At 39.6% G+C, this 14,327-nt stretch overlaps 1 protein-coding gene across 2 annotated transcripts in view; it reads left to right on the top strand.

Moving 5' to 3' along the window:
• Window positions 1-10,011, top strand: part of LOC127935812 (fish-egg lectin-like) — a 70,209-nt gene extending 60,198 nt beyond the window's left edge. The window contains exons 1-6 of one of the 2 annotated variants that reach the window (XM_052534001.1): window positions 8,099-8,189; window positions 8,275-8,362; window positions 8,509-8,736; window positions 8,876-9,087; window positions 9,271-9,398; window positions 9,519-10,011. In XM_052534001.1, the coding sequence (XP_052389961.1) occupies window positions 8,305-8,362; window positions 8,509-8,736; window positions 8,876-9,087; window positions 9,271-9,398; window positions 9,519-9,663 (771 nt within the window). In that variant the 5' untranslated portion in view covers window positions 8,099-8,189; window positions 8,275-8,304 and the 3' untranslated portion in view covers window positions 9,664-10,011. Of the gene's footprint in view, window positions 1-8,098; window positions 8,190-8,274; window positions 8,363-8,508; window positions 8,737-8,875; window positions 9,088-9,270; window positions 9,399-9,518 lie in introns of those variants that run through there. The other variant, XM_052534003.1, reaches the window with a different exon arrangement.
• Window positions 10,012-14,327: the final 4,316 nt, after the last annotated feature.

Raw genomic sequence — 14,327 nt, 5'->3', positions numbered from 1 at the left:
CAAGACAAGATCGCCACCCAAGAGCTTCCACGCAGTTTCGATGATCTGGTCGACCTGGCCTTCCGTGTTGAGAACCGCCTTCGCCTTCGTCACCAACAATTGACTGCTCGCACTTCTTGGAGGGTGGGTGAAATGACCAGCGAATCCACCCCGGTCCTGCCTCTGCCATCTCCTGCTGACCCTGAACCCATGCAGGTGGGACGTCTGCGTCTTACTTGCCAGCAGAAGCAAGAGAGACTCACCCGGGGCTTATGTCTCTACTGTGGGAGGGCCGGACACTTCGTCGGAAAATGCCCGCTAAAAGCCAAGGCCCATCAGTAGCCAGGGGGATTCTGGTGGGCACATCTGCGCTCAATTTCCCCCACTCCTCCCGCACACTACTTCCCGTGGGTGTCCAGTTCGGAGGTTCTAGTCACTGCTGTTCGGCCCTGGTGGATTCTGGGGCTGCTGGTAGTTTCCTGGACACAGCACTGGCCAAGCAGTGGGGAATTCCCGCCATTCCCCTCTCTACTCCTATCTCTGTTCGGTCTCTGGATGATTCCCCTATCACTACCATCACTCACCTCACCCCTCCTGTAAGTCTTATCGTTTCTGGCAATCACCATGAGATAACCGAGCTGTACCTTCTTGATTCCCTGAGTGCCCCCGTGGTTCTGGGACACCCATGTTTGGTGCAGCACGGCCCTCATGTGGATTGGGCCAGAAACTCAGTCTTGTCTTGGAAACAGTCTTGTCTTGAGTCTTGTTTGGGTTCTGCCTCTTTACCTGGTGTTGTGTTTCCTTTGTGCAGGTGGATAATGCTGATCTGTCCGGGGTGCCGGAGGAGTACTGCGACCTGCGGCAGGTCTTCAGCAAGTCCCGGACTGTGTCCCTGCCTCCTCACCGGCCTTATGATTGTGCCATCAACCTCCTCCCAGGCACTTCTCCGCCCAGGGGTCAGTTATATTCCCTGTCTGGTCCAGAAAGAGAGGCTATGGACAAATATATTTGTGAGTCCCTTGATGCCGGTCTCATCCGTCCCTCCTCGTCTCCTGTTGGCGCAGGGTTTTTCTTTGTTAAGAAGAAGGATGGCTCCTTGCACCCTTGTATTGATTACAGAGGTTTGAATGACATTACCAAGAATAGGTACCCCATGCCCTTAATGTCATCTGCCTTTGAACTTTTGCAGGGAGCCAAGGTCTTCAGTAAGTTGGACCTCCATAATGCTTATCACCTGGTTCGGATTCGAGAGGGGGATGAGTGGAAGACAGCATTCATCACTCCTTCGGGACATTATGAGTACCGGGTGCTACCCTTTGGCCTGACTTCCAGGCCCTGGTTAATGACGTGTTGCGAGACATGGTTAACAAGTTTGTCTTTGCGTACCTAGATGACATTCCTATTTTTCTCTCCTTCACTTCAGGTACACACCCAAAATGTGCGCCAGGTGCTACAACGGCTGCTGGAGAACCAGCTATATGTTAAAGTGGAGAAGTGCGTTTTCCACTCCAAGTCAGTTCCCTTCCTGGGCTATATCATTTCGGCGGAGGGAATCAAAGCTGATCGCGCTAAGGTAAGGGCCGTAGCCGAGTGGCCACCTCCAGACTCACGAAAGGCACTGCAGCGGTTTCTGGGATTTGCCAACTTCTACAGGCGCTTCATCAGAACCAGTGTATCTACTGAAACAATTATCCCTAAAGAAATTGTGGTAGGGTCCCTCTCCTGGGACGTGGACAGGAGAGTGCTGGAAGCCATACGAGAGAGAGAGGTGCCGAGGGAGTGCCCAGAGGGTAGACTTTTCGTGCCGGCTGGGCTGCGCCCTGAAGTCCTCCAGTGGGGGCATTCATCCAAGTTAGTCTGTCATCCTGGGGTTCGGAGATCTCTGGCTGCCATGCGCCAGCGATTTTGGTGGCCATCCATGGCCCAGGACGTCAGGCAGTTTGTGTTTGCCTGCCCAATTTGCGCTCAGAACAAGAGTTCTAATCAGCCTCCTGTTGGTCTGCTACTAACCCTCCCCCTCCCCCTCCCCGTCTAGTGGATGGTTCCCCAGCCTTCACTGTCAGGAGGTTGCTGGATGTCAGATGTCGAGGTCGGGGATTTCAGTATCTGGTGGACTGGGAGGGTATGGTCCGGATGAGAGGAGTTGGGTCCCGGCTCGGGATATTCTGCCAGGGGGCGCTCCTGGGGAGGGGGGTAATGTCACGCCCCCGGGCTGATCTGTCTGTTTTTCCCCATAGTGTGTGTTTACACTTACCATGTGCTTCTGTGTCACCGTGGTGCCCTCTTGTTTCATTATTATCTTGTTATTGGTCACCATCACCTGCTCTGCATTATGATAATCACTCCTTCTCTATTTAGTCTCCTCATGTGTGCTGTCTGTTGTCAGATCGTCGAGTTGTTCTCGTCCATGTCTCAACTTTATCCACATCTCTTGTTTAGCCTGCACAGAGATCGTGCCCCACTTCCTCCTGCTTTCAGGCAGCGCTACTCTCCAGCCTTCTGTGTTAGAGCTCACCGATCGCTGTCACTCCTCTTCTTCGCTGCGCCACAGCGCGCCACCAGTTCCCCGCCTCAACAGCGCCCCCGTCTCCCTGTCAGTTTATCCGGGCATTGCATCAGAGGATTTCCAAGTGGAATTCGTCCAGGAGGCTCTTTTGGATCTGCTCCAGACTGCCCTGTTCCTGGATAGTTTTTGTTTGTTAATTCTAATTTTTATTTTTTCTGTCCTTTTGGAACTAAGCCATCTAATACACTGACCTTTTGAGCACCTGCAACTGAGTCCCAGTCTCGCCCTTGACACATATATGCTTGTGATTTGAGTAAAACATTTTTCAGTGTTTTCTTTTTTTATAGTATTGGTTGGTTGTATTAACTATTATAAAAAACATTTGATAATTTAGAGTGCATTGTTTTGAGAAAATAATTTGCATGATTTGTAATTCGTTAGAAATTAATGTAAATGTACAAACTGTTTAGGACAATTATAAAGTGTTTCCGATCACTGTGTTAACTGTTTTGAGAACGGTGACCTGAGTTTGGAGAAATGTCAAATCGATAGAGAAAAACTTTAATATACCAATAAATATAAAAATACTGAGATAATAAGATCAGCTGATCTGGTAAAGTTGACCAACTTATTAAAAAATGTTCTGTATCTTAATTGGAAATGTTTTATCAAACATGTTCAACAATGTATTTAACAAACCCCTAGGCTATGAGTAAAATTCATAAGTTTACTCATTCCATGCATAAAATTAAAAACATTGATACAAAATGTGCTGACATTAAATCAATCAATCAATCAATCACCTTTATTTATATAGTGCTTTAAACAAAATACATTGCGCCAAAGCACTGAACAACATTCATTTGGAAAACAGTGTCTCAATAATGCAAAATGATAGTTAAAGGCAGTTCATCATTGAATTCAGTTATGTCATCTCTGTTCAGTTGAAATAGTGTCTGTTTTAATTTGCAATCAAGTCAATGATATCGCTGTAGATGAAGTGACCCCAACTAAGCAAGCCAGAGGCGACAGCGGCAAGGAACCGAAACTCCATCGGTGACAGAATGGAGAAAAAAACCTTGGGAGAAACCAGGCTCAGTTGGGGGGCCAGTTCTCCTCTGACCAGACGGAACCAGTAGTTCAATTCCAGGCTGCAGCAAAGTCAGATTGTGCAGAAGAATCATCTGTTTCCTGTGGTCTTGTCCTGGTGCTCCTCTGAGACAAGGTCTTTACAGTGGATCTGTATCTGGGACTCTAGTTGTCCTGGTCTCCGCTGTCTTTCAGGGCAGTAGAGGTCCTTTCTAGGTGCTGATCCACCATCTGGTCTGGATACGTACTGGATCCGGGTGACTGCAGTGACCCTCTGATCTGGACACAGACTGGATCTGGTGGCCACGGTGACCTCGGAACAAGAGAGAAACAGACAAATATTAGCGTAGATGCCATTCTTCTAATGATGTAGAAAGTACGGTGTTATGTGAAGTGTTCCGGTTCCAGTTTACCTAATTAATGCAGCCTAAAAATCCTTTAACGGATTTGGATATTAAAAGCATATTAGTATGTTATGTGTATGCCAGGTTAAAGAGATGGGTCTTTAATCTAGATTTAAACTGCAAGAGTGTGTCTGCCTCCCGAACAATGTTAGGTAGGTTATTCCAGAGTTTAGGCGCCAAATAGGAAAAGGATCTGCCGCCCGCAGTTGATTTTGATATTCTAGGTATTATCAAATTGCCTGAGTTTTGAGAACGTAGCGGACGTAGAGGAGTATAATGTAAAAGGAGCTCATTCAAATACTGAGGTGCTAAACCATTCAGGGCTTTATAAGTAATGAGCAATATTTTAAAATCTATACGATGTTTGATAGGGAGCCAGTGCAGTGTGGACAGGACCGGGCTAATATGGTCATACTTCCTGGTTCTAGTAAGAACTCTTGCTGCTGCATTTTGGACTAGCTGTAGTTTGTTTACCAAGCATGCAGAACAACCACCCAATAAAGCATTACAATAGTCTAACCTTGAAGTCATAAATGCATGGATTAACATTTCTGCATTTGACATTGAGAGCATAGGCCGTAATTTAGATATATTTTTGAGATGGAAAAATGCAGTTTTACAAATGCTAGAAACGTGGCTTTCTAAGGAAAGATTGCGATCAAGTAGCACACCTAGGTTCCTAACTGATGACGAAGAATTGACAGAGCAACCATCAAGTCTTAGACAGTGTTCTAGGTTATTACAAGTAGAGTTTTTAGGCCCTATGATTAACACCTCTGTTTTTTCTGAATTTAGCAGTAAGAAATTACTCGTCATCCAATTTTTTATATCGACTATGCATTCCATTAGTTTTTCAAATTGGTGTGTTTCACCGGGCTGCGAGGAAATATAGAGCTGCGTATCATCAGCATAACAGTGAAAGCTAACACCATGTTTCCTGATGATATCTCCCAAGGGTAACATATAAAGCGTGAAGAGTAGCGGCCCTAGAACTGAGCCTTGAGGTACTCCATACTGCACTTGTGATCGATATGATACATCTTCATTCACTGCTACGAACTGATGGCGGTCATATAAGTACGATTTAAACCATGCTAATGCACTTCCACTGATGCCAACAAAGTGTTCAAGTCTATGCAAAAGAATGTTGTGGTCAATTGTGTCAAAAGCAGCACTAAGATCCAATAAAACTAATAGAGAGATACACCCACGATCAGATGATAAGAGCAGATCATTTGTAACTCTAAGGAGAGCAGTTTCAGTACTATGATACGGTCTAAATCCTGACTGGAAATCCTCACATATACCATTTTTCTCTAAGAAGGAATATAATTGTGAGGATACCACCTTTTCTAGTATCTTGGACAGAAAAGGGAGATTCGAGATTGGTCTATAATTAACTAGTTCTCTGGGGTCAAGTTGTGGCTTTTTTATGAGAGGCTTAATAACAGCCAGTTTAAAGGTTTTGGGGACATATCCTAATGACAATGAGGAATTAATAATAGTCAGAAGAGGACCTATGACTTCTGGAAGCACCTCTTTTAAGAGCTTAGATGGTATAGGGTCTAACATACATGTTGTAAGTTTAGATGATTTAACAAGTTTATACAATTCTTCCTCTCCTATAGTAGAGAATGAGTGGAACTGTTCCTCAGGGGGTCTATAGTGCACTGTCTGATGCGAAACTGTAGCTGACAGCTGAATGGCTGCAATTTTATCTCTAATAGTATCGATTTTAGAAGTAAAGTAGTTCATAAAGTCATTACTGCTGTGGTGTTGGGAAATGTCAACACTTGTTGAGGCTTTATTTTTCGTTAATTTAGCCACTGTATTGAATAAATACCTGGGGTTATGTTTGTTTTCTTCTAAAAGAGAAGAAAAGTAATCAGATCTAGCAGTTTTTAATGCTTTTCTGTAGGATATGTTACTTTCCCGCCAAGCAATCCGAAATACCTCTAGTTTTGTTTTCCTCCAGCTGCGCTCCATTTTTCGGGCTGCTCTCTTTAGGGTGCGAGTATGCTCATTATACCATGGTGTCAAACTGTTTTCCTTAACCTTTCTTAAGCGTAAAGGAGCAACTGTATTTAAAGTGCTAGAAAAGAGAGAGTCCATAGTTTCTGTTACATCATCAAGTTGTTCTGAGGTTTTGGATATGCTAAGGAATTCGGATACATCAGGAAGATAACTTAAAAAGCAGTCTTTTGTGGTAGAAGTGATGGTTCTTCGATACTTGTAACAAGAAGTAGAATTTACAATTTTGGCTATATGAAGTTTACACAGAACTAAATAATGATCTGAGATATCATCACTTGGCTGAATAATTTCAACACTATCAACATCAATTCCATGTGACAGTATTAAATCTAGAGTATGATTTCGACAATGAGTAGGTCCTGAAACGTGTTGTCTAACACCAAGAGAGTTCAGAATGTCTATAAATGCTGATCCCAATACATCTTTTTCATTATCGACATGGATATTAAAATCACCAACTATTAAGACTTTATCTGCAGCCAGAACTAACTCGGATGTAAAATCACCAAACTCTTTAATAAAGTCTGAGTTTAACACAGAATATTAATAAATATGAACACTATACCACATAAAAAATTTAAAATGTGATGGTCAACACGCTCAATAATGCAATAATACATTTTGTGTAACTGCGGTTAAGTTGCGCGTCTTAAGAAATAATTTGTTGCACAACTGGGACTAACATTAGTTGCATTGTTTTTCGTATCTTTGGCTTACTTTCAATACTTTCACAACAATATAAAACTAAATGGTATCAGACTTCCTTCAACATTTCCTTATAAAACTTTTTGCACCTATATTCTCCAAGCAGTAAAAAAAAATAAAAAAATAAAAAAAAATGTTAATGGTATTTCCTGCATTAGACCACTTACAGTTCATTTTTGTATTTTCATGTAATTTCCAACTATTAACTTTCAATTAATAATCAAAAAAGCAGCAATGTTAGTTCATTTTTTTAATGAAAGCTTTTATAAGTGTCTGGGAAAATGTGCTTTAACACCCACCAGCCCATCTTACCCCACTGTCCTCTGCTACCAAATATAGAAAGATCACAGAAAGACAAGTGTCTGAGACAGCAAACCATATAACCACATACATTACTGGCAGGCCTGATGCAATGCCTTTGCACTGGATATGGAAAGTGGAAACTAGTGCTTATATCTCTCAATATTCTGCAATATATGCATAGACCATGTATGGCTATTTGTTAATGTGTATAAAAAAAATAAAGAGCAATGAAAACAAACTGAACTATATTTTTTACAATAATAGTAATAGCTTTGCTGAAACATCAGTTAATTATTTTCTCTTACATGAGGAAGCTGAACACATTCATAAGCTGCTTATCACTATTCTTTGGAAGTAGGATTTTTGAAAAACATGAATGAAAACCAGATTTTGTGCCCAATAAAAATTAAGGCATTGGACTAAAAAACAAACACCCTGATAACACAGTAGATAATAATCATCATTTGATAAATAAAGACTATAGGTGTACATTAAATGTCTTGTTACTAGTAAAGCCCTTGTGTGTGCGAGCATGTATTCATGTATTGCTGCACGGTGTAGCCTAAAAACACTGTGTATACGCTCACTAAACACAGAGTGTCAGCTTTTAGTGGTTATGATCATTCTTAGCTAACTTTATAATCCATTTAAAATGTAGAACTTTGTTTTTTGACCACACACACATTTTGCATGACGTCTGCATATTTATGCAGAATTTGCTCTCAAAGTAACAGTGATTGACACAGTGATAACCAGAGCAATATTCAAGAGAAAATATGTGAAAATGTCCATTAAGATACCCTAAATAATTTCAGAAGCACCCTCGATTATTTCTGGAACCTGGTTGATATTCTTTTATTGCAAAACTATATAAAAACAAAAAATACAAATGCAATAAATAAAATAATTAAATAGACTAAATGCATATTTAGAATTAGGGCACTTAACTAAATAAGTTTATTAATAAAATAAATAACAGGTTGCCCCTGATTGGCATGCCAGGATTGCATCAGCTTCCGCTGTTCACAGTGAGCATAAAAAGGCAGCCGATGCAACGCTTACCAGCTTTTCACTTCAGAGCTGAAAGACAGCATAGTTCTGCTCCCTCCAAGTGTCTTCAGTGAACTAGAATCACCAGTGACTGCTGAATCCCGAACTAACCAGATAAGGTTGTCTATTTAATTTCTATCACTGTGATATTGATTCTGTTTTATCCATACTTCACTTATTTAAATGAATACTGGTTATGAACAGGTTAAAAACAACAAACTGTGTTGTGGAGCCATGAAGGTTTATCAGAGCGTCCTGCTACTCTTCTGCTGCCAGTTTCTTCGCACTCAGGGTAAACAATGTTTTTGTATTTTTATTTGTGTGATGTTATTATATATATATATATATATATATATATATATATATATATGAAATAAATTCACAGTTAAAAGTCTATTGTATTTGCAATCACTGATACTTTCCACCATGTTTTCACAGCTTTAGAGTGCTCTGTGATGAGTGGTAACCTGAAGCAGATAGACGCTGGCTCTGGCTCAGTGGTTGGAGTGAACAATCTTAATGAAGTGTTCGTTCTGATTGATAATGTCTTCACGAAGATCAGCGGGTCTCTAAAGCACTTCAGTGTTGGTCCTGCTGGTCAGCTGGGGGTTAACCAAGCATACGGCATCTATAAGTTTCAGAGTGGCAGTTTCATTAAGCTTTCAGGTGAAGAGTAACAGAGAGCAAAATACTGACAAACTTATTTGGCCAGTTTACAAGTTTTAAAATTGCCCTAATATATTATCTTATTAAGGTTTTTATTAAACTGACTAAACATTCATCCAGCTGTTGATTGTGTTGTTAGGGCTTCTCAAACAGGTGGATGCTGGAGGTGATCAGATCATTGCAGGTGTCAATATGAATGATGACATATACTGTTTAAATATGGATGCTAACAACAAATGGCCATCCAGCAACATTCCTTGGGTTCAACTTAATGGAAAGCTTAAGTACTACAGCTGTGGTCCGTACAGCTGTTGGGGAGTGAACCGCAATGACCAAATCTACATTATGAAGGTAATGTCACATAAATACAAGAGCTTTAATACACCAGTATTTTATAAAGTAGATATCATGTAAAGGTTTGAGTTTCTGACAAAACTGAAGAAATAAAGACACTGGGGAGAAAGCTGCAAAATCATTTTCTCGATGTGACCGTACGATGACTGACTGCATTGTGTCTCTTTTGATCTTGTGCAGGATGTGTCTAGTAATGCCTGTCCTGGGTCCAGAAACTTTAAGAATATTCCTGGACTTCTATCCATGATTGAAGTAGCCACTGATGGCAGCGTCTTTGGTGTCAACTATCAAGGGAACTTATACCAAAGGTGACCTGAACAGTCATAATATTACAAGTTTTATGATCAAAATGATTAACTTGTCAAGCGCAATTTTTAATGAAAACCCAAATGCTGCATTCAATAAGATGTGTATTTTGTCTATTGCAGAACTGGAGTCACCCGCTACAACCCCGAAGGCACAGACTGGATCTCAATGGTTGCCTGTCCCAATGGTCACAAGCATGTGAGCTTTGACCTGGGAGTGCTGTGGGTCGTGTGTGTTGACGGCTCCATTCGTAAATGTACTTTATAATCTGTCACCGCAGCAACAAACAATACCAATCTTTTGACTTTCATTGCTTCAGTTATGAGTCATTATGTTTGTGTATGTTACTCAGACAAAACATCAACTTCAGTGGTGCAAAAATAGTTTAAAGGGTTAACACATCTCAAAGTTATCAGTCTTTATTAACAGAAAACTAAAAGCTTGATTATACTTTCTTTTCTTTTGCTTGCTATTGAATGAATGAAGCTTTATGAAAGCATCTTTCTCATTGGTGTTGTTTATCATTTGGTTCAGTGGTTCTTAAACTGTGGAGCAGTTTGGGTATAACCATGGAAATGTATACACGTTTGTCTATTAAAACCCTTTCGAGTCGATTAACGCATATATGCGTTTTGAGTCATTTTCTCCTGATAACCCCGAAAACTTAATATTAAGAACTTAAATTACACTCTCAGTTTTAATCGTACAGATAAGAGCAATACATCAATCGAATCTGTAAAGGGTCTAGTTTTTTTTTTTTTTTTTGGATACAGACATAATAACAAAAAACCTTTGTGCACTTATAAAATAAAGATAACAAACAAGGTGCGCTGTCTACAGTCTTTGTCTCCGCTGATCGTCATGTACAAACATTTCATTAAAATGAACTGTAACTCCGTGAATACTCAACGAAGAGACATGAGAGAGATATCTATAGAAAGCCTGGAATGTCTACTTTTAAACTAAACAAGTGCTGCCGAAAATATTCTGATATAAAGTAATCCATATGAAAACAACGCAATGTCTGTTTTTCATGTCTCCCTTCATTATATCTAATGTGACCACGCCCCCGCGCTGAACGCGCTATTCAGATTCAAACAGAAGCGCGCGGCTTGAATACGCCCACACAGAAGAAAAGGCAGCGAGACTGTTCAAGTTTTTATTTTATTTTACTGTTTGCTTCGCGATGAGAGGACTAAGACATAATTCATCCCAAAAAGATGTGTTGTGGTTGAGGATTTGAGAAATGGATTTCCTCAGAAAAAAGAATGAAGCACTTTATTCAGCAGAGATCATAAACATGAGTAAGTCTCTTTTTATTTATATGTACTAGTTTTCACATAACGTGTAAACATTTTACTAGTTAGACTTTTTCCAAATACTTTTTCCAAACTATAATTCCTGACTAAATGTATAATCAAGTGAAACATTATGAAGTTTCAACAATACACAATACTATACCATTCAAAAGCTTGATGTAAATAATATAAATGTGACAAATAGAGATAACTCTAACAAATGTAAAAACAATGCAGTTCTTTCGATTTATTCCCCCTAAAAAAACCTGAAAAATATTATCAGCTCTTTTCAACATTAATAATAATAATAATAATGATAATGATGATAAATGGGGTTTATTTGGTAGAAAATAAGATTGTTAAAAGGATTTCTGAAGGATTGTGTGACTGAAGGATGCCAAAAAATTTGTTTGAAAATCAGCTTTGATTGTTCCTAATAAACTGTTTAAGTGAAGTGACATTCTGCCAAGTATGGTGACCCATACTCAGAATTTGTGCTCTGCATTTAACCCATCCGAAATGCACACACACGGAGCAGTGGGCAGCCATTTATGATGTGGCGCCCGGGGAGCAGTTGGGGGTTCGATGCCTTGCTCAAGGGCACCTAAGTCGTGGTATTGAAGGTGGAGAGAGAACTGTACATGCACTCCCCCCACCCACAATTCGTCCGGCCCGAAACTAGAACCCACAACACTTCGATTGGGAGTCTGACTCTCTAACCATTAGGCCACGACTTAACTGCTCCCCCAAGTGGATATTAAATTATGTTGTGGGATAATTAAATATATTCTTAATAAACTACAAACATGAAATTATATACTTTTATTTTGTTCTCACATTCTTTCTTGTAAGTCCTCCCTCAGTGGCACAGTTGAATGAGAGGCTCATTATGCAGCTCATTATGCAGGCCTTTGTCTTCTCAGGTGTAAATCACAATGATATTAATGGTAGTTGACGCCTACTCGCATATGACTTTTACCAACAAAAAGTGTTTTAGAAAATTTAAATCAATATATTGTTTTCTGTGAGTGAGTAAACAAGATGATTTTCACATCATTCAGAAAGAAAAATTCTAGGCTACAAGCTCCAGTTCTCAACTTTTCCGGCAACCAATTTTATGTATGTGTTTTATTGCCTTATTCAAGTAATTTAACATTTTTAGTTTTTCACTAACCATGCATAACATTTTTTTTCTCAAAAATACAATCATGTACATGCATGCATTTCACATATTATTATAGCCCAGTTTGTGCTGATTACAGTGATATTAAACTTTACCCATTTAGATATTTATAAGAACCTGAAAAAAGCACAAATGTCAGGGCCTGATAAAACTTCTCAAGGCCCCAAAAATACCCTTAGACTCCAGAGGGTTAATGTAGTGTAAAACCTGTATTTGTAAGAGATTTTAATACATAATGCTGTGTTAGATTCAGCTGACACACAGAGGATGTTGGCTCTAGTCTCTTTGATGTTCAATAAAAAAATATTACATTATCTAAATGCATTACTGTAATGCCTGAAAATAAAAACTTAACTTCATGGATTTATTGATAGAGGACTGATTTTCTTTAAAATAACTTTAAAACCATTATGAGCAAAGTACAGTTTCACCTAATACCTTCAATGTGTCTGTAATGTTTATTGAATAACTTAAGTTACAAAGCACTAAACTTATTAATTTAGGTAATTTAGGTATGGTCAAACATTAAGAGTTTGCCTGACATTGTAATAAAAATCATAAAAATGAATAAATAACATGTTCGAACCCTGATTTAATGTTAGATGTAATAAAACATGGATAAACAGTTACTTAACTAAACCAATTTTGACTATACGTAGATACATAACATGTAAACCCATTACTTAAGAAAGGATGCTTTGACTGTAAACTGAAATAAAGTTTAAATTGTTGTTTAACAGATTTTGACTGACAAATTAACTTGTGTTTGCCAATATTTTAAGAAAATAACAGAAATGGACCATCATTTTAAATTACATGCACAGCAATTAATTAAAAAAAATCCCTGTCACGGATTGGCCAAGTTCTTCCACCACAATCACCCAGCGATCACAGTCACCAGAGTATTAACAATACACACCTGCACCTCATCAGCCACCCTGCTTCATAAGCACACACCACGCACCTCTCATTGTCCGGGCTCGTTTATTTGAAGCGGACTCTTAGTGCTTCTCACTGCGAGTGTCACTAACCATACCTTCCTGTGTTTACTTACCAGTGTTCGCTGATGATTCCAGTCTGTCAAGATCCTCTCTTCAGGAGTGTGCGGGCCGTACGCCAGTCAGTCCTGTCAGTGGTGCGTGTGTGTGTGACATGGGTCTGTCATCCACTTCAAGCGAAGTTCAAACCCATCCTGGAAAGCTCCTTCCGTTGTTCCTGCAAAGGAAAGTACTGTTATTCATTCAAGGATCGCACTCAAGGATTCCCCACACCTGAACTCTGATACTCACCCATTCTTGCATGTTCAATTTATTCTGATACTCTGCTGTTCAAAATAAACCACCTTCACTATTACTTACCTGGTTGTCCGTCTGCTTCCCTAACAATCCCTAAGTTTAAATGTTTCAATTGTAAAAATTAGTTGCAGTGATCTCAAATATATATGGTATCATGATTATGGTTTACAGCTGTAATTTTACATTAAGCTATGACAATTATTAGGGCCCGAGCACTGCAGTGCGAGGACCCTATTGGAATTGCTCCGTTTATTCTTCTTCTTCTTCTCCGTAATGAATCGCATTTTTGAAGGCCTAAATATGCTCCAAAACTCACAAAACTTTGCACACGCATCAGGACTAGTGAAAATTTACATCTGATATAGGTTTCAGAAGTGGGTGTGGCAAAATGGCTCGATAGCGCCACCTGTTAAATTTCAACAGGGTGCGCCTCGAGCTGTGTTTCACGTACATTTATGAAAATCGGTACACACATGTAACACACCATTACCTACAAAAAAGTATCTTGGTACAAAATCCAAAACCCAACAGGAAGTAAGTTATTTTGAATTTCCTGTATGATTTTTGTGCAGTTTTTGCCATTTCCATGCCTCGTACTTTGACGAACTCCTCCTACAGTTTTAATCGGATTATCTTAAAATTTGGTGAGGGTCATCATAAGACCTATGTGATGTTAAATTGCAAAGGTTTTGATTTTTCGTCAGGGGGTGTGTCCCTGGCGGCCTGACAAATTTTGATGTTTCGCTGTGAAACAGGAAGTTTCTGTAACTCAGGAAAGCAATGTCCGATCTTCCCCAAACTTCACACGTTTGACAAGGGTCCTGTCCTAAATAAATCAACATGCCCATATTTGGTTATAGTCATAGCGCCACCTGCTGGCAACAGGAAGTGTCATTTTTAACACTTTTATGCACTATTTGCAACACTGTACAATATGCCATTGTGTGCTAATAATGCTGACTTTTCAAACATTCTAGCAACACTTAACATGTGCAAAATTATGCTATTAATACTATAAAACAGGAAATGTTTGTAACTCATGCATACAATTCACAACCTGATCCAAACATCACATGTTTTATAAGAGTACCGGCCTGAACACAACTATGTATAGCGCCACCTGTTGGCAACAGGAAATTACTTATTTTATACTAA

This window comes from Carassius gibelio, chromosome A19, assembly GCF_023724105.1.
Source record: "Carassius gibelio isolate Cgi1373 ecotype wild population from Czech Republic chromosome A19, carGib1.2-hapl.c, whole genome shotgun sequence".
NCBI lineage: Eukaryota > Metazoa > Chordata > Actinopteri > Cypriniformes > Cyprinidae > Carassius > Carassius gibelio.
Note: the sequence above shows the minus strand (reverse complement) of the source record. Positions and strands in the feature narration are given on the sequence as shown.